A 22,715-nucleotide genomic window follows, 5' to 3' on the forward strand; every position below is an offset into this window, starting at 1 on the left:
TCCAAATCATCTCAATTTCAACCCCAATCTCAATCCCAATTTGATGCACAACAAATGCAAGAACATTTACAACAATATAATGGATCATTGGCGGCATGTATTTAGAATTTTCAACCACCACCACTTCTTACATTTCTATTCAACTATAACACACAAACAAATACCTCTCAACAATTTGTCGAAATGATGGAAGAAGAAGGAGGAGGAGAAGAAGAAGAAGAAGAAGGAGAAGATGATTATGACAATGATGGTTGATGTATTTTTTTTTTTAGTATTTTGAACAATATTAGTTAACTACATACAATAAGTCCTTAGCTTATATGTCATTTCCAATTATATAAAATATCACGTGATGATACTAAAATCACCATTATAATTTCTAAAGTAAGAGCATCTCTAGTGATTACATTATAAATAAGTGTCTCATCACAATTCCATTAATTTTGACCTCTATAGAAAATATTACTCCAATGGTTAAGCTTGTTAAATAGCTTTTTTGATGAATTTAACTAGTTTATTCTTATCTTTCTAAAATGTTTTATAATTTTTTTATTTAATTAGTTTATTTTTTAACAAAAATAATTATTGAATAAGAATATATAAATATCGGTTCATTATTTATGTAAGTAAAACACAAACAGTAATTATGTTATAGTTAAAATATAAAATAAAAATATTAAAAATATTATATTATCGTCATAAAAATTATATTTTATGAATAGGATGTTATTAATATTTAATAAAAATAATTAAATAGTAAAGAAATAAAAAACATTTAAAACTAATTTATAATTATAAGTTATAACGAAAAGGCTAGATTAAAATATTGTTAAAATAGAAAAGATTATATGTATAAGTTGTGAAAGTAAGTGCTTATTAAAAAAATAATAATAAAAATAAAAAATAGTAATAAAATAATAAGTTATAAAAAAAAACCTAAAATGCTCTAACCGTCCACCTTTCCTAATAGTGTAATTTAAGTTAAGCTAACATGATATTTCTCATACATCCGACCTGAATATATAGTATTTTAAATCATTAATTACCATATAATATCATGAAAACCCTGCAGCGCTCTTGGTTCTTCGTGAAGACTGAAGACTAATTGACTGAAGACCCTTGTGTTAGCTATAAATAAATACATGAGACTAAAATCGCAAATATTTGCTATTCGGGAGCAAAAGAAAATATCGATAATTAAAGCTTTTGCTAAGGTACGTAGTCGAATCTCCTTTTCCCTCAAATTTCTTTCTGGAATTCTTGCTTATTTGTAAAAACCTATCAAATCACTTGGTTGTTTCAATAATGAACACAATACATTTATGAAACTTCGAGACTTCTGCTAACGATCTATGCGAGGAGCATAATTGGTTCTTTGAATAGGTCAAAGTAAACGTACAGGTATGTATTTTGAACAAGTTCCTCACTAGCTAGTTTCATGGAACTTATATCAAATTGGGATTAGATCCCACGTCACTGATCGAGTTCAGAAATCGATGAGGCTTCTACATATATAGTTTCTTATATAATCATTCCTTATTTTGGTTTTTGTGTTTGCAGAAAGACATCATTTTTAATCTTGCAAAGTGTTTAAATTGTGAGAGAATAATATTTTCAGTTTTGTAAAACTTGTCTCTTCAATATCGTTTGTCAAAACATAAAGTCTGGAACTCTTTTGCGACTAATTAGTTTGAGTTATTTGGATCTAAATCTAGGAATTTTTTTGGATTAGAAAAGATGATCTAATTATAGAATTTTAGTTATTTTGCATATTTGCCGATATCAGAAGTTATTGAGACATTTTGATTTATTTTCCATTTTAACAAGAACACTGATTGAGCATGCAATTTCGTTTTCATAAGTATAACTAAGTTTGCTTTGAACCTGTAAGCGAATAACTTCATTTCTAGTAAATTAGTGTACTTTTGAATATCTACCTATGTGTGTGTGTGTTTGTATAATCCAAAATATAACATCGGACATCAAACCAATATATGGTGTCCTAAACTGGATCTGAGTTTTTTCTTATTTATCTAAACTGTAAAAAAAGTATTAGAACATTTGAAGTTAGTTTACAATTCAAGTTGGAAGTGAAGTATTTGAAATCTAGGTTTTTTTTTTTTTTTTTTTGAACAGCAAGAAGAACGTTTTAGATAAAAGGCTACCATGTAGCTAGCTCGAGATACATGTAATTGATACATTCCCTTTTCTGGTGGCTACATTTTTGAAAATTAAAGACACCAATTCTTCTAATTTTTAACCAGTTGAAGACTGATCTGTGAAATCTAGGTTTGTTTATCTGAAATCAAAATACGATTCATACTTCTGATCCAATAGAGAAAGCATAATTAATTAATGATGTTTCCAAAAAATATTCTGCAGCGCAGCATAAACAGGAAATATTTGGACATTTTATTGTTGATAGTATGGTCACTAAGATTGTTAATACCTTCATAAGCCCACCAATATCCTTCAGCAGCTTGTCATGCATTCAGTGAGACCACTGTTGACATAAGATATAAAAGATTTTTGCATATATATATGATTAATTTTGGAACATGCTTATATATTGAAATATATATTTTCCAAAAAATGTGTTGGCATGTTATAATCCTGACTTTTGAATTGTGAAACTTTACTTTAGTAAATAGCATAGATATTGTTTTCATATTTTCATTGAGTTGTGCCTGATCACAATGTTTTTATTATTAAGTTGCTAAAGCATTTACTCACATTTACTCACAAGTCATGAACATTTTTATCTCATATATATAGCACATTCTTTTAAGGAAGCGTGCATGTTAATTACTGGTCTAAATAGTGTTATAAAACTCGCCGAGTTTGCCGATTACTTCTCAGAGTACTCGCTACTCGGTCCCTTACCGATGCGAGTTACAGAATTCCGAGTACATCCCGATCGGTATCTTACTGAACTGAGCAGAGTTGTAAAACCTGATCAACTCGGTGATTAATATGTATAATATATTTAACGATTTATTGTTTAATATATAAATGTCATTATTATTATATATATCTTGAATTTTTAGTAATTATTCACGAAGTTAGATCATTATGTGTGTTTCAATTTTTATGTATTCACATGTACTTAATTTTATTATATATTTCAATCAGTTTAAGATTTTAATTTATTATTTTAACATATATAAGTTCCCTAAAAATATTTCTATGTGAACTACCGAATCCGAGTACTCCCCAAGTACTCATGAGTACTCGTTACTCAGTAGTCGGCCGAATAAGTACCGAGTAACGAGTTCTACAACCTTGGATCTAAGTAAACCAAACAGATTTCTCAATGGATAATAATTAACTTTGTTAAGTTGGATGAACACAGAAATCATTATTGTAAAAGGCACAAATAATCATAAAAATGCTTATTTGCTTAGAACTTTGTACATCGATCTATCTAACGAGCTAGTGTCTATTTGTTGCAGAAACTTCATATCATTGCCGTGTGTAATATAAAGCTATCAAGATAAGACAAAGACAGTTATAATGGATATTCCATCCACCGTATGGCAGCCTGACCTGGTAAGAGTTGCTAGTTCTTGATTTAGAAATAACTGGTACAATATATAGCCTTCAAAAACCCTTTCTAGCTATGTTAATATATTTCTCTTGCATTATAATGTAGATGTATTAGATACCAATTTGTTTTTTATTTACTAATGAGTCCAACACACCTCAGGGTTTAAATACGTACCATAGAACCAATTCTAGACAGCTAAGTCTATCGCCTGTGAATTAATAATATATACACACCTATGGAGGAGCAAAAATCGATGGAATTATTTGTTGCGAGACAAAATATATATGCTTCTAGTGAACAAGCCACATATGGATATGAGAACAACTTATTGAGATAATAAACTTCTAATGTGGTTTTTTTTTATAGCAACTAAATAAAAACATGAAACTGTGATTTTATAAATGTGATATAATATCGTGGTTAATGTTTCCATTACACAATATATATATATATATATATATATATATATATATATATATGGAAAAGTGAATATACCCTTAAGGGTATATAAGCTTAGGTACCCAAACTCATTATAATACGCCATTTTGTTTAATATATTCATTATAATGTTCTTAAACTTCAACTATTGACTTGAATTAGTTTCAAAATTTTATCACGTCTTTTTGCCGAACACCTAATAGGCTATATATTATAGTTAAAAATGAAAATTATGTAAGAGGAATATAAATGTGAAATTGATAAAAATTTTGGAGGTAAATCAAGTTAGAAGTTGAATTATAAGAATATTGGACAATTACAATGTATATATATGATACAAAACGATATAGTATAGTAAGTTTGAGTACCTAAGCTTATATATCCTTAAGGGTATATTCACTTTTCCCATATATATATATATATATATATATATATATATATATATATATATATATATATATATATATATATATATATATATATATATATATATATATATATATATATATATATATATATACATACACAATTAACTGCATCCAGTCAATCTACAATTTGATTTCATCATTATTATTCTTTTTTCATCATTAATGATAAACATTTCAGTTATTAATTATTCCTGTTCTATTATTTTGGTAGTACTTGACGTAAAAAAGAAGCTTTAGAATCTGTTCTAAAAAAGACAAAATGACATTCATATCCCCTTAAAATCTACAAAAATCTATAAAGATCCTTAAAATCAATGTTACAACAACTAAAAACAATCAAGCTAATTGGTAAACTTCATTAATAACGATAAAGATTTTGTTGAGTAACCAATAAAATGAAATAAATAATAATATATCTACAAAAGGAATAAAAAGAAAAGATAAAGTTTTTCACGTACCACGTGATCATATGCAAAAGTTTCGGAGAGATCATCAACAAGAATTGATTGGATCGCGAAGGCAGAAACTACGTACTATAACCATGCATGTCGTTAGTCGAAATAAAAGTACTTTCCTCGTAATCAATAAATATCCTGGGTACCCACAATGTGATATTTTCCAAACACTAAAAACAATCCCATAAATATATATTAAATTCAATATTTTTTTTTGTTGGTTCAAGAGCTTTTTTTTTCTTTTTAATTTATTATTATTATTATTATTATTATTATTATTATTATTATTATTATTATTTTAACAGCAACAATAACATTAGGAAAACGCTAGCGGGAAGCTAGCAATAACATCGAGAGTATTTGAGCTTAAACTATCAATTAACTTCAACAGTGAGTTCTTAATTGATGTAGATGTGATTTCTTGATTACCTTTACCAATGCCAAAGGCTACTTTCGTAATTTATCATAGAAGGGCATTATTGTCATTTTGTAACTCAACAGCCTAGCTTAGCACTGACGCTTTCCCCTTTCTTATTCTTAGTCAATGAAAACAAAGATTCAGCCAATTCTCTTTCAATTCTGACCTAACGATAACATGGTATCAGCTTAGATCCATCCTTTTTTCTTCCGCAATTCTTCGATTCACTTCAATTTTCTTATGCGAATATGTTCAAACATGTCTGATCTTTACAATACAACTTGTGGAAGAATTACCTAGATAGATATGATTGTCTTTGTTAATATGACAAATTCATTAATCTACCCTTCAACTCGCGATAACCCGTTATATCAAAACTATTTTTATTTTTATTTTTTCTGAAATGTTTCTACGTTGCATGATAGGAAATGGAAGAGCCTTGTCACATCATGAAACAGCATCAACAAACATGTTCTTATTATACTGATTCATTTTCATCAGAAAGCTTCAAAGATCATCCCAATTTGATCTCAGTAAACCAGTCTATTCCACTAGCCTCCATTAATGGAGATCTAGACCAAAAAGAAGATCATAAGGCAGCTGAAAGTAACCCTTTTCCCCCAAACTACGCTTCCTTATCCAGCACTTTCACTATATCTTTTGGAAACCCTACATCACCAGAAGATATTAAACCATATGGAGGATCCAAATTCAATTACCCTGACGTAATGACGCCTAAAGAGGAAACAAGTCTCAATGAATTTCTTGGATCTATTGAGCTAACCAGAAGGGTTCAGACGACAAGAAGAAACCATAGACAAGCTCAAGAACATGTCTTGTCAGAGAGAAAGAGAAGAGAGAAGTTGGCTCAACGCTTCATGTCCTTGTCTGCTCTCCTTCCTGGAGTTAAAAAGGTACAAAGTTACATACTATTGCACGCTTTAGTTTCAATATGGAAAGAAATTTAGATTGAACAAAGTTACATATATATACCCTAATTTATAGCCACAATAAACTCAGCTAGCTACCTCGGAAAGATAAATGACTTATTACCTTATTATCAGCAAACTCCAAACCAATTTGTTATTTATGAATGCAACTTAGGGATCATATATCATGTATACAGATTCACTAATCTTGACACAATGTAAAATTAAAAGTAGGTTTATATTTCAGCTAATATTATCCAGGATGACCATCTCATTTTGTATGTATTGTTGCTAATTACCCATTATCTTAGATGGAGAAGGCTACTGTGTTGGAAGATGCAAGTAAGTACATAATACAACTTCAAACCCGTGTGAAGGAACTAGAAGGAACAATTAGTGGAAAAGATAACATCCATGAATCAAATGTTTCCATAACGAGATCCAAGCTTTATGTTAATCATGGAGACCATGGAGCTTCTTCCCATGAAATGGAAGACTTCCCTAGCAGCGGCACTAATAATGACCCTGAGATCAAAGCAAGAATTTCTGGACGAAACATACTTTTAAGAATCTACTGTGGGAAAAGTTCGTCGATAGTTTTAAAAACTTTAACGGAGATGGAGAGACTTCATATTACCAACATTTGTTGCGGCATTCTTCCCTTCTCCAACACTACCAATCTAGTTACAATCACTGCTCAGGTATGTGATTAGTATATGGTTAATTACTATGAAACGTATATATTGTTAATTATGTGACTCGAATTTTAGTAAACAAAACAATAACAAAGTGAAGAAAACCTTAATTAATGGCGATTCTCAAAGGGATAAGTGTTTGGAGTAACCCTATGGATTCGGCCTATATATGGTTGTTAGATTTATGGTTATAATTATCGGTAATTAAGGATTCAGTTGTAATCGTTTTGAAACAATCTGGTATAAGAATAGTTATTTAGTTCTTATTGGTGGACTTAGGTCACATCCACTGAACAATGTTAATTCTTTGTGTCGTTTTATTGCTTTCTTTAATTTGCTATCTTATGGAACACCTATATATTGGAAATAATAGTTTAGATGAACATATTCTCGGTTAGTTTCTTAATTTATATAACCTATGGTTAAAATTTTGGGTTATGATTTTCTTGGTGTCTTTTGCAGATGAGTGATCAGATGGTCATAACCAGGAGGTATTTTGTGAAATGCCTACAATCAGCTCTTTGTAATTTTCATTGACATGTACTTAATTAAGCTAAAAATTTACGCTACATCTGACCCTCCTTTGATGTACCCTCCTTTTATCTTGTATTAATTATTTGTTACATATAATGTTGTATAATTTTTAAATGGGTTTGATAGATTAGTTTACATTCAGCAAGATTTTGGGACATTGGCTTTCCGAACTTGTTTTCTTTTTAATAATAAAACGTATATTGAACAACAATTTAGATCTACTTGAAATCCAAGAATAGAATATAATGGCAATCTCATTGAATATATAATGACGCCTTTCTATGTCCGATCTACATTGAATATAACATTACCCCAAATACATCCAAACCATCCATGCAATAGTGACCATGAGAGCATCTAACCATCATTTATTAACTAGTGTTTAAAGAATCCACCAAATCTAACAAAAATGATATTTCTATAGGGATTTGATCGAATTCCCATACCATAAATTTGATGTTTTTATATCAACAGCAAGAAGCAAAAAGATATTTCACTATAATTACAACATAGCTAGCAAGAGGCTAGAGTCAGAAGTAATTGTGGCAATATGTATGAGGGTTGATACACCGGTTTGACCGGCTACAATATTTAGCATAACTTTACCTTTGACCATAGTTCCTTCATAACCGAACACAAACAAAAATACATACTCATGTCTTAATCTTTGTCTCCCACAAACTGGGCAACGGAAAGAATGAGTATTAACACATATTTGAATCCAATTCATGTTGAATTAGGGAATCTGATTCGCCGTTTGACCTGATAGGTATACCAAACAAAGTCAGACTAAGCCAGATTTATTAGAGTTTTTGTGCATTGCTTTATCGACATATTTTACATCTCCTGATTGTGTGAACTATATTATGTGCTCTTGTTTTTGTTTGCATTATTAATTTGTGTGTGAAATTGTTTGTCGGTTGGTGAACTGTTTAAATCTAATAATTAAATGGCAGACTTGCCAATATGTCTAAATCAATTCTATATCCAAGAATGATCACTTTAATTTATCGAATCATAATTATTCCATCTAGTTTAACCATTATATATAACCAAAGTACAATCAATTATATATATATATATATATATATATATATATATATATATATATATATATATATATATATATATATATTCGAACCTTCTTTTTCTCAAAGAGATATTGAATATACAGGGGTATTCTATAACATCCGAGTTTCGATTGCCTTTTTCCATTCCTTGTTTGGTGGTTTTAGTAATCCAATAGCACGTTGAAGCGATAAGCAAGACATGAAGAATTAATTGTGTCGAAATGGAGATTAGCTTAGCCACGACGCGCCTAGGAGGGTTTGTGTGTTATAGAGTTATATGGCTCGTCTTGTGTTTGACAAGTGTTGGGAAGGATGTTGACTAGGTTCGTGCACGTTATTGCGTATTTATAAGTCCACTAAGGTGCTGGTCGTGAGTGTTCTTGCATGTAGTTTGATGATGGCAAGAGCAGTATACAACCGTCACCTTTCCATTCTAGTGAATGGATAGTGTCTCGATGTATCGTGAGCCATCATGGATATAACTTATGTAAGTAGACCAAGTAGGCGATAAGTTTGGTTTGGAAATTACTAGGATGTTGAGTTGTTTGAAAAGTCATGGTTGTATATCAGTAGTTCGTTATTGAGTTTCTTCATAGTGGATCCATGTCTATTTTATGAGAATCGTTTCGTATAAGTTAACTTATCAATGATAGAGTTCGTAGTGGGTCCCTTTGATGCTCTATCAAGTGCTTATGCACATAAGCCATGATGAAGTCTGGACGTAACGAGAGATTTTTCTTTTTCCATTGTTGTACTCATGGGAGAGGTAAGTTAGTGAGGAAGATAGATTTACTTTTGAGGTCACTTAATCATGAATTTCTATAATGGAGATTGGTTTGGTTGTTATGGTTAGAACATTTTGTGTATTCGTGTGTAACGTCCCAAAAATAGTAGTAAAATTTTCATTTTTAAAATATCAAATCCGTAAAGCCATTTGCTTAAAACCAATCAGAGAAAAATGTGTTTTTTTAACATCAGAGTAATGCAATAACAATCGGTGCGGAAAAGCCATCAGGGGATGTTGTACAGTCAAGTTGGGCTCCGTAAGTTCCAAATCCGCTTGTATATCAATCAGATCCGTCTGATGGTACAGAATCTCAATCAAACGGATGATGTCAGATCAAAATAGAAGAAAATAAGAAGAATAATAATATGAATCTTGTATGAATCAAACGGATGGTGCGGAATCTCGACCTAAACATATATATATATATATATATATATATATATATATATATATATATATATATATATATATATACACACACACACACACACACACACACACACACACACACAGAGAGAGAGAAAGAAAGAGAGAGAGAGAGAAAGACGAAGATCACTTGAGAACTCAAAGTTTCCCGAGAACCCGAGAACCAAACCAGGGTCGTTAGATCAAAGTAATAAATGGTTATGATTATTTGTGGTATTTTTGTAAATACATGGTAAAAAACAACACGGGAGCATGATAACTAAATGATTCAGAGGCATTTTAGAGATGAATTACTTTTACCTCTCTCTCTCTCTCTCATATCCAACCTCTTATCGTCACATCACCTCCAAAGACGGCCCCTTCACTCATATTCTTCTTCATCGTCGTGGTCTTTAGTTGTCGGAGACGATGTCTTCATCCGTCATGACTCCAATTGTGACAACCCGATATTTCAACTCTATGCAACGACCTAAAAAGTCAAGTATTGTAACCACTTTTGTTATAATGAAATTAACTTCGAAAATAAAATATCTAAAAATCTCTAATTAAATTACCTACTATGTTAGATGTCATTAAACCGTGATCGTACGTAAAAAGAACACCCATATTTGACTTCGTATAAGGAAGTTATGAATTTTTCAAGTTCGGCTTAGCAATAGACAGCTAAAAACTCGAAACGGAGATCGAGCGATTTTTGGCCGGAATGACCTAAATGAGAATCGAAGGTCTCGACAATGGTTTTTCAACGGTAAAAAGTCTGGCAAAAACAGACGTCAGATAGTGAAGTTATGAATTTCTAAACGAAATTTTCTTACCGCGATCTTTTAAAAATAAATAATAAAAATAATTTCAAAATTTGCTGACGGAATCTAAACGAAAGTTGTAGAGTATAGTCCCACCTATGCGTGGATATAAATAACGTCGAAAACGGAGTTCGTATGAAGAAGATATGAATTTTTTAAGTTTATTAAATAATAAAAATATAATTTTTATAATTAATTTCGGTATTATCCGAAGAGTGAGTCACAGGACGATCCGAGTTATGCCCAGCGTACTCGAGGCCTAGGCCTCGGATCGTCCACATCGCCCCTATGCGAGACTATGCCCCGTCCTATCCGAACGTCCGAGGTAGTCAAGGAAGCGGTCACACATAACGCACGAGTACGCCCAACGTACCGAGGCGGTTCCCACCCCCTATAAAAAGGATGCGAGGGTTCCGAAGAAAAAGCCTAATTCCTCTCATCTTTCTTGCGTTTTTGCCTCGTTTTCAGTGCACTTACTATCCCGAAGCCCCGGTTTCCTTGCTCAAGTCCCGAAAGTCGTTTGTGCTCCCGAGATTCCTGAGAATCCCGAGAAAATCCGTTTTCTCGGGTCGAAATTCTACTCGGTTTTCATCTCACCTTCTTCGATCTTTCAAGTGAGTTCATACCCCTATAATCCACACTTTTAAATGTTTTATAAATACTTTTATATGCTTTAAGGGGGGGAATACAAGTAAACACACGATTATTACCGTGTGTTATATAAAGTTTCATTATACACTTGTTATCAATGGAATCATATGTGATTTATAACTATTATAGGGAAACTTGCGTATGCAAAATATACCACGATAACATCTTATCATTTAAAATAAGAAATGATTTATGTGTTTATGTAAATCAAACACTCTGCTTATACTATATGTATATATGTCTATCTTTGGCACTACAAAAAATTATACTTATCATAACAAGTGAGCATTTCACTAGGGATTACTATACAAACGAAACACAATTTTATAAAACTATAATAGGTATAGTTTTACGAGAACATTACGAACTCTTACATACTAGAAATACTATTTCAAGAAGTTACTTTCATATACAAGAACAAACAAACATTTTCATACGTAAATCTGTTTTATACTAAGTTTTGTGAGACATTAAACTTCACGTACGCTCGAGTACACATTTCAAGTCCTGTATTATATACCAGAATCCCTTGGAGGGGGAGCATGGTGTTTGTGTATAGATCTATACGGGATTGACAACCCCGCGCCTTGACTGTTAGCTATAGTACACCATTTGGGGTGACAAACGTCAGAACATTCCAACGCCTGAAGAACGTTGTGTATAGGCATTTCTAGTCAATAGCATGGTTAAAAAAACTCACATGGAGTATTAAAAACACATTGATTTACGGGGTTTTTCAGACGTATTGGAAATTTTATACGTACATAAATTAACTACTTTAGGCAGGAAAAACCTAATTGTGATACAATTTTGGAACTTCTAAACCACTACCCACATACGGGAATATATCAATTTTTCTAAAAACAAACATTGGTCTTGATTTAAGGCTACGTTTATACCAGTAGAAAATATGGGATTTTCTAGGAACCAATAAACAAAAACAAACCATTTCATTTTAGTTCATACAAACATTATCATTTAATACTTATGAAACTCGCCAGCTTAAATGCTGATATACTCTTTCAAAACTACTTGTATGTCCTAGGGACTCAGTAATTGCAGATACCAAACAACTTCTTGAAGAAGGGACGCTACGACGCTAGTTAAAATTCATATTTTTGGCATCATATTGTAATTGTTTTTGAACATGTACCCTTTTTACAATGTAAACTTTCAATTATATATATGATGGTTGTAATGCTTTCTTTACTATGTATTCATTTGTTACGTTACCACATGAAGTCATCCGCCCCCGAACGTTTCCGCCGTTCCGGTTTGGGGGTGTGACACCAATCGTTGAACATGGAGGAGCATCACTTTGGTTAATCATATGTGTCGTAGGAAGAAGACGATTACAGGTTCACTCTCTTCAAAACTAACCTCCGCCACATAAATCGTCATCAAAAGCTTGATATGTCGACTTATCCATGGCGTCACTGGATTCTCCGACATGACTCCATCGAAATTTCGAAAGCATCTCGGATTGAGATCTCAATTTCATCTCATGTTTAGGTGTTGAAGATTTTTTGATGCAAATTCATTGCAAGGTAACGTTTATAGACCTCATTTCCTCATTCACGTTTATATCCCTCAACTCCTCAATCACATTGATGAATCGTTGGTTCATAAGTGATAACAACTGTTTAGTTGCTTTGCAGGAGTGGCAACCTCGGGTTTCAACTTGATTGCTTTTCATGTGCATTTCTAGATCTGAACGACCTTCTTTTCAAACCCTAGCTCGTACTGTACTTCTTTTACTGATTAACTTATAGTTTTGATTCAGATCTCAGAATTGGTTGACATTTCTTGAATTTCTAGTTAATTGGTTGTTATGTCGTATATGTTCTATGCGATTGGTTAAATTGGTGAACTTGTTCTGAATGTTACCTAGCATTGAATGGAAATTGAGTAACTTTTTAAGCCTATTTTCTTTTTCATATCTCAGACTTGTTTAGTTTCTCTTTTTGCTAGATCTAATTGACCAATTGTAACTGGAAATCTATAGATTCCTTTTTTTCTTGTTTCGGTAGTGTGATATGTATAGGAGAAGCAAGTATTTAAATTTCATCTTGTTGATGTGACGATATCATCACTTGTCTGTTATCTTAGTATGTGATCTTGATGTCATTTAATTTTTTTAGGATGCTACTTCAGAAATAACAGTATCCATCACTGGTAAAACACCATCAAACAAGTTTGGTGTTGATTCAATGATCATCTCAAGTCCAGTGCGCCCTATAATTGATGCAATTGATCGTACAGAACTTGAAAATATCTCAAGTGCTAACTTAATAACCGATTCACCTGAAAATGATAATGCAAATGATTATACAGAACTTGTAAAATTGATTGTTGCAATTAAACCCTAGAGTAGATGATGAGTTTGATAAATGATAATGTAAATAGAAGCACAACAACCAAGGTACGTGAATATTATTATTATAATCTTTTTATTTAAAAAAATGAAGAATCTTTACAAACATTCTAATATTTATATTATTTTTTGGACATAAACTAATTATGAAGTGCACTAATAATCACCATCTACTTCTTTAGTATTCTATTTTTGAATTTGTGTTTTGGAATTCAGCAAATCTCATATCGTTATAAAAAAAATCACATGTAATTCACATATGGATCACATATAAATCATAAGTGAATCACATATGAATTTCATGTGACTCACATGTAAATAACATGTAAATCACAAGTGATTCACATGTGAATCACAAGTGATTCATATGTGAGTCACAAGTGATTCACATATAAATCAAAAGTTAATCACATATAAATCACAAGTGATTCACATGTAAATCACAAGTGATTCACATATGAATCACATGTAATTCACATGTAATTGACATCTAAATCACAAGTGAATCGCATATGAGTTACATATGAATCACAAGTGATTTGCATATGAATTACATGTGATTCACATGTAGATTAAAAGTAAATCGCATAAGAATTACATGTGATTCACATGTAAATAACATGTAACTCGCATATGCATTAAATGTCATTCACATATAAATCACATGTAATTCACATATGAATCACATGTAAATCTTATATGATACATGCATGTGTATTTTTGTGAATGTTCTTGCATTAATCAGATTTTTTTAATTTTATTGTGGATTTTGAAGAATTTGTGGTAGATATTGAACAGCTGAAAAGTGATAAATTGAAAATATATATATATATATATATATATGAAAATCTTGATATGATGAAAAGATAACATTGTGAATCTTCGTAGCATTTTTTATTTTTTATATTTTATTTTATATCGAATAAAATACTTGTACTATTATGTTTACAGATTGATTAATAAAAATGAGATTTTTTATGATTTACTTAATATTATAATATAAGAAATATGCATATATTCATTTCAAAAATATATATATATATATATATGAAATAAATGCACATAAAATGTTGATTTTTTTGTTAAAACAATAGGGTAATTTTTTAAATATTCTAGTTTTTTTAATATAAATTTACTGATTTTTAAAAATTTATATATTTTTTTAAAAATGCAGCTTTATTAAAAAAAATTGCAGTTTTTTTAGAAAAAATTACATTTTTTTAAATTATCATTTTATAAAAAAATAATTCATTTTTTTTTAAATGCAGTTTTTTTTTTTCAAAAAAAGTGCATTTTTTTTTTCAAATAAATTGCAGTTTTTTTTGGAAAAATTGCAGTTTTTTGAAAAAAAAAATTCAAACTTTTTAAAACTTTATGCTTTTCAAAAAAGTTAAAAAAATCTGCAGTTTAAAAAAACAAAAATTATTTTTTTTAATAAATTCCAAAATTTTGTTTTATAATGTTAATTTGAGAGCTTTTTATTAATATTTCCAATAATACAAAAAATTAAGTGGGATTGGTATGATGACGATCATGCCCTTAACGATTTGATTTTGATTCAACTTTCCACCTTTAGTTCTTAGGTTCTCAGGAAACTATGACTTCTCATCCGATCTCAACTATATATATATATATATATATATATATATATATATATATATATATATATATATACAATGCTCCCAAAAATCATAACCATTAATTTTTTTTTAATACAATTATTATTATTTGGTCACACATTAACACAATATTTGGAGTTCACATTTAATCCTGATCCTATATATATATATATATATATATATATATATATATATATATATATATATATATATATATATATATATATATATATGGTTAGGTTCATGTGAGACTACCTAATTTTGTTAGACCGTGAGACATATTTTTTTTATTTATTATTTTTTTTTTTAATTTTTTTCAGTTAATTCAAGTTTCGAAAATAATATTTAAAAAAAGAATTTTTGAATTTTTCCATTTATTTTGCATTTTAAAATTATTTTTTAGAATATATGTACAGTGTAATATTCTATTAGAGTATTTCACGTATTTTTCAAAAAAAAAAAAAAAGATTTTTTTTATTTTTTTAGTTAATTCAAATCCAAAAATAATATTTAAAAAAAAAAAAGAATTTTTAGATTTTTCCATTTATTTTGCATTTTAAATTTATTTTTTAAAATATGTTAGTGTAATATTGTATTAGAATATTTCACGTATTTTTTAAAAAAAATAAACGGGTTTTTTTTATATTTTTTTAGTTAATTCTAGTTCCGAAAATAATATTTAAATTTTTTTTTTTATTTTTTCATTTATTTTGTATTACAAAATTAGAATGCTCTCAAATTAACCTGAATATATATATATATATATATATATATATATATATATATATATATATATATATATATATATCCGAGTGGCACTAAGCTAATATACTGAGAACAACACATAAAGGATTAAAAGTGAACTTACAGTAAGGAGATTGATCACTTGTAGTCGGTTGGCTGAAGTGTAGGAGATAGATCACTCGGACACCTAGTATATCTCGGCTACTCCTGGTATCTCCACCTATAAAGCATTTTGTAATTTTATAATCACCATATATTATAAAAAGTTATTGGTGTTCCAACCATTTCGTTAAAACACCAAGGATTGATGAAGTCCTACGATGGGAAATAAGACTAGCCATATTAGACAAGGACGCTTGCTGCTTGCTTGATATGCTAATATGTTGTATATAAAGCCAGCGGCAAGACACCCTGGCTACTAAAACAGACTCTTTTCTTCATCGTAAACCTTCCCTCCGCATTCCTACCTATTTTCATGCAATTCTATATTCTTAATTGGTGTTCAGATCATCACTATTTATAGACCGCAGACAATCCATGCATGATGATCATGCTTATATTTGTTTTCTTGCGCAAAAATTATATTCGCGTCTTATCAGGAGATTAGTGAATATATTCACTAGTGATTGATTGATTCAACCCGAACAATCAGTTCGTCGGGATTCTTAATTATATATAGCATGCTAGATATTGAATAATTTGATCAAAGTCGTAACATTCTTATTCTTTGATCATTGATAGATACTTGCCATTTCCATTGTTCTTGGTTCATGTGGTTTAATCGATATCCAAATTGTAGTATAGAGAACATATTTATTCTTATTTCTCGATAACAATTTACTCAGGATTCTAAAATAATCTTGGCATCTACACAAGTCAAATGCTTGGAGAATCTGATTCTATGAACAACTTGTGAAGCTGAGATACAATAGAGAACCAATTATCCACAATTGAGATTCTCGACATGTTGCAATCCATGATATAGATCGACTCATGCGAATCCATCCAATTCAACCATGGAAAATATATTCGGCTCGCTGTCAAAGGTCTAGTCTACTATACTATATATATAGCTATTGTGTGTGTAAACAAAGAACATGTAGAATGTATTATGTATTGAAAGAAGTAATGGAAGGCTGGTGTAAGGCGAAGTAAAGGGTCTTTCATGTCAGCCAAGGATGACTTGCCACCCATGTCCAATTTGTAGGGATCAGGTCATGATGTTCATGTATGCATATATATGAATCCCTGCATGGCAATGGGGTAAGTTGTTGAGGCTGAAAAGAAAGGTTCTTCACTCTCTCCTTAGACCTTTTCATTTCCTGTTTTCTTAAATTTAGCTAAAGTACGTACTTCTTGTACCACGATCTTCTAAAGATAAACTAAAACAAAACTTATCCCTATTGGTGTTGGTCGCTGAATTTGAATCTAAATACCGTGAAATTACACTTGTCATCATTCTACAACTTATAACATTAACTGATGCTTAAATGATGCGTTTTTCTAAAAATGATGTCGTTTTTTAATTAAATATAAGTCTAACTGGTTACGGTTCTGTTTTTTTTTTTTTTTTTTTCTGGTTAAGTTCTAAATTTATACATGCTGAATTGTAATGATAACTGAATTAATATAATGTTGTTAGTATAAATAATGTTTTCTTCTGAACTGAATGCACTCCCTGAACATGATTAAATGACTATATCATTTATTAATTAATTGTTATAAATTATAATAAATAAATAAATAGCAGGATAGACTATTTAAATTGACAGAAAATATTAAAAATAAATTCAGAAAATAAATCTTTTTGGTTTTAATTTGATTTTGTACTTCGAATTTTGGGTTTATATCGAAATAAAACATATCCGTTTTTTATCAAACAAAACATTCATATTGACCAACGTTAATATATATTTAAAAATATATATTTTTAATTTCTTTTGAAAAGCTTCAATTTTTAGAATCAGACAAAACATTAACAAAATAGCATTTATTCAAAACAAAATGTATAAGAATTTAGTTAAATAAATTATAGAACAAGATTACAAGAAAATACAGATAACGAAGGGTAGATTAACAAAATAACATAATTGTAAAAAGGATTAACTACTTTTAATTAAGGACATGCATGTGATTTGTGAAAGGGGTAGTTTAGGGTATATATATATATATATATATATATATATATATATATATATATATATATATATATATATATATATATATATATCACTTAATGTTAAGGACACCTCTTTCTCAATTTAACCTATAAAGATATGTTGTTAATATTACGTAAAAAATAAACTATATATATCTGAATTTATTAAGTATTTTATATATTAAGTGCATTAAGTCAAAAAGAAACTACACCTAACACTACTAAAAAAAAAGATGGATTTTCAACCATCAATTCCGTCGTAGAAGTTTGTTACCAATATAATCCCGATAGAAAAAATTCCACCGAAAAATATAGCTTAAGTAAATATTTCTAACAGATTTCCGATGGATTGTTTGACAATTTACCGACATAAAATTCCGTTAGTAGTCGTCGACGTATTTTCGATGGCATACCATCATATGCTTTTTCTAATGCCTTAATGTTTTGACTATTTCCAAAAAGATAACAACAAATACTTTTACTGACCGAAGAAGAACGCTACTTTTGGTTGTTTTTGACGGATATTTTACTAACGGATGTTACTTTTGCAATCATTTAGTGACAATTTTTAGGGCAATATTTTCCGCCGGTAATACATCGGTCAATTGCAATTTAAAAATCGTCTAATACAATATAAGTTTTAACAAATGTCTAAACCACATATATAATTAAAATAAGTTTAACAAATATTTAAAACAACAATCATAAAAAAACTAGCATGAATTTGGTGGATTGTCCGAAGGGTTACCCATTCGTCTCATAAGTTGTTTGCACTTGCATCTCTTCTCACCCTTTCATTCCATTTCATTTTCCTTTGCAATTTGGTCTTGCATATCTTCTGTTATTTCGGTTCCATTTCCATTTAGGTTTATAGCTCCGGTACCGAAAAGAATGTTAAGACAAACATATATAATTAGTAAACAAACATTATACAATTAGTAAAACAAACTATATATTAACATTCGTTATCCATTATAGCAACATACAATATTTTTAATCTCTAATAACATTATTCTTTACTTTATTTTACCAATATAAGGAATGTACTTACATTTTTTTATCCGCGACAAAAACATAATATCATTTTATATCCATAATAGCAACATACTTTATATTTTTATGTCATCACACAAATGCACTATATTTTTATTATTCCATAATAGAAAAACACTTTATTTTTCATCCAATAATAGAAACACTTTAGTTTTATACATAAAATAAACAAACGTATTATATTCATTTTACCACTGCATACAATATATTTATATTTTCTATCTATAATGCAACATACTTCGTCTTTAACTTTATCTAATAATCGCAATATACTTTATTTTGTATATATAAAAGCAACATACCTCATTGTTATCCATAATAGCAACATATTGTATTATTCTTTCCGATAAAAGAGTATACTTACATTTTTATCCATAATAGCAAAATACTTTAGTTTTTATCTATAATAGCATGTATTTTACTTTTTACCTATAATAGTATCACACCTTTTATATATATATATATATATATATATATATATATATATATATATATATATATATATATATATATATATATATATATAAAATAGCTACGATCATAGTTTTTTGTGTGAATAAAAATGATCTTAAAGTTGTAACGATCCAAATATCTCAAACTATTTGTTATAGAATATATTTGGTCTAAATACATTCAATGGTAAACTCAAGTAGTGAAATGTCAAAGTTTTTGAAAATGTAATATGTATATCCTTGTACCTATTGTATTATAAGAGACAATTAATAAGTTTATAGAAAATTTTTGTTAAAATAAAGTTGTAGTACACTCCGAGACGGGTTCCATGGATGTAAAGTTTGTCAAAATCCTAGTTCGTATAAAGAAGTTACCCCATTCGAAAATGAAACAATTTCTTGCGAAAACACGGTGCACCTTTTAGAAGGATGCAATGCATCCTAACCAACTTTGCAAAAAAAAATGCTTAAGTTGTATTATTTGACCCCATCTGATACTAAAGCTTCCCCAAGAACAATATGCATGAAAGGGGTGAAATTCGAAGGTTTTGAAGAGATTGTGCTCTCAAAATGTTAGAAAATTGGTACGAGCTTTGATTATCTGGATACCGACGTCAAAGACAAGCTTTTAATTCGAGGAGCAATGATTACAACTTTAAGAAAGAGGTCGTGAGGCCTTTTAGCAAGGGCACGATTGTCGTTTGGGCTAATGTATTCTCTCAATTTGTTAATATGTAATTTTATTTATGTAAGTATTAAGTCATAAAGGGCTGATAACCCGATATAGTATTTAAAGTTCGTAATATGGTTTTATTATGAACTGATTGGTAAAACTAATAAAGAGTTTATGTGGTGGAACTCTCGATTGGGTAACGATGGTGGTAAACCCTAATTTACAAGATTTTTTACCGTAAGATTGGACTATTGACTTACAGAGTTAAGCCATTTGGTAATGGTTTTGATGAGCTTAGTAATTTGGTAACAAATGGTTACCCAGTTGTCTTAGTGATCAGGAAAAGATCACTATAATATATATAAATAAATAAGTTCCGAAGTGTCTTGATACAAGTTTCGTGGAACTTGGTATTTGTCTAGATAGGTTGGACCAGTGTTTAAGCTAAGAGATAATGTGAGGCTAGAAGTTAGTCTTCACTAACTGACCAGGTGGGTACATGTGGATTTTCCCATTTGGGATACATGGCATATTAGCAATGTTTTCTATGAAATGTTTGAAAATAATTTGTGAAAGTTTCTAGTTTCAAAAGAAATACGTTTTATCTAGAAAATAAAGGAACTATTTTTCTAAAAGAGTAAGTAAATGGTTTTGAAAGATAAATGATTTTGGATAAATGAACTCTTTTATGAGTAATCGTTAGATAGCTACAAATTGTTATATGGGTTATTCAAAAATATTAAGGAATTGTACTTACAATATTAGTATTTTCTTGTCACTTCATGTGACCAACCCAATTAGGGGTGTATATTATTGTCACTTTATGAGACAAGTGTTGTCACTTATGTGACTAACCCAATTTGAGGTGGTCCTTATTGACATTAGATTCAACAGATAGTTGAGAATCAGGAAGGCCCAGAAGAATTATATTGAGTGAGGACATGTTTTGCCTGATGTTTATAAATGCATGTTTGGTTTTATCAAATGATTTTGATAATGATTTTGTGTCTAAATCCATGTAGCGTACGAGACAATTTTTTCTTACGTATTTTGTTTGAAATACCATGTATTACAGGTATCAGGATACAACCTAGAGAGTTGAGTGGAGACAGATAGCAAAGAGCCAGTGGATAAAAATTTGGCATAACTTCCATGAAGTAAGTATCCTTGTAGCTTTACTATGGTTTATTGTATCGGTTGTAATACCCGAAGGAATATTTTTACAAATGTATTTGTAAATGAAAGGAGCATATTTCGGGACCATATTTTATAAATGGACCCCATTAACAAAAAATGTTTTATAAACCATAACATTCTAATGTATACAAGATAGGTGTTACAAAGATACTAGATAGTTAAGACAAATAAGGATCGAATCCACGATGTCATAAATTATCATAATAGTTCCAACTATTGTTATACACGTCCGGTGGACGATGAACCGGTGTAATAGAATTTTTTTATTTTTACTTTCTTCTATATCATCATTTTGTAATTTGTTCACATAAAATAAGAATTATTTCCCAATAACTATTAACCGTAAAATATAGAATTTTGTTGGCTATCTATATGTTTCAATTAACGATGGGAGGTACTTCTATGGAATACATAATACTCTTTTTTTAGATAACCAAATTCAATCCAGTTATAGCATTGCACTATGAAATTCATTTATTTTTGTACATATATCATTCATTTGTTCCAATTATACAAACACATACAAACTTATTTATTGTTCATTATACCATCCTACATTCATTGTAGTTGTTTTTTGCATTTAGCATAACTGTAAATTCAAGTACAATCACCAGGGTAAGATTGTCATTCAAGGGAATAGTACCCATTTGGTGAACTCGTTCACCTATTACTGAATAACCATTGATAGTTTGTATATTTAATTGATAAAGCATTACATGGTGACAAATAAACAATAGCTACTATAACACCCATGTTCCAGACTAGTTAAGATTACTTTTATCAGGGACCAAAGATGAAGCTTTGGATGAAATCATGTAGCACGACGTCGCTAAGAAGGGCCATGACATGGAAATTGTTTAATGGATCGCGTATGTTATTGGATCGCCACGGCGTGACCAAAGGTTGCCACGGTATGGCAGTTGTCCTAGCCCAAGCCCATGATTCTTTTAGGGTTTTCTTCATATTTAAACCCCTATAAGTCATTTTTAGGGTTCCTTATCAACCTCCATCACCCTCAAGTTTCAAAATCCCTAACCCTAATTCCTCCTTGAGAGTTGTGATTCCATTTTGGTGAGCTTGGTCGCTTGTGAAGAACGAAGAGGCATTGGAAAGGACTGTGGTGCTTCTTGGTTGAAATGAAGATCTATTTTCGACATCTCTAGACCAATATAAGTGTCCAAGTTCCTTGCTTTATGGCTTAAAGTGGCTAGATCTTGAATATTGTCCTATGTCCTTCATGTCTGATCAAGTTTGAAAGGAAGGA

The 22,715-nt window shown here is 30.0% G+C and overlaps 1 protein-coding gene across 1 annotated transcript; it reads left to right on the plus strand.

Annotated features, from left to right (window-relative positions):
- The first annotated feature begins 5,376 nt into the window (after nucleotides 1-5,376).
- On the plus strand, nucleotides 5,377-7,557 carry LOC145029188 (transcription factor bHLH18-like). The gene is made up of 4 exons (XM_078977792.1): nucleotides 5,377-5,466; nucleotides 5,712-6,200; nucleotides 6,527-6,916; nucleotides 7,373-7,557. The coding sequence occupies exons 1-4, from the start codon at nucleotides 5,464-5,466 to the stop codon at nucleotides 7,445-7,447; spliced, it is 957 nt and encodes a 318-aa protein (XP_078833918.1). The 5' UTR covers nucleotides 5,377-5,463; the 3' UTR covers nucleotides 7,448-7,557.
- Nucleotides 7,558-22,715: the final 15,158 nt, after the last annotated feature.

Source organism: Lactuca saligna, chromosome 2, assembly GCF_052625555.1.
Source record: "Lactuca saligna cultivar CGN05327 chromosome 2, ASM5262555v1, whole genome shotgun sequence".
NCBI classification, from domain to species: Eukaryota; Viridiplantae; Streptophyta; class Magnoliopsida; order Asterales; family Asteraceae; genus Lactuca; species Lactuca saligna.

Excerpts from the sequence above, each read along its gene's own strand:
- LOC145029188 (XM_078977792.1), top strand. Across the intron at positions 6,201-6,526 it reads TCCTTCCTGGAGTTAAAAAG|ATGGAGAAGGCTACTGTGTT; the intron begins GTACAAAGTTAC and ends CCATTATCTTAG. Across the intron at positions 6,917-7,372 it reads TAGTTACAATCACTGCTCAG|ATGAGTGATCAGATGGTCAT; the intron begins GTATGTGATTAG and ends TGTCTTTTGCAG.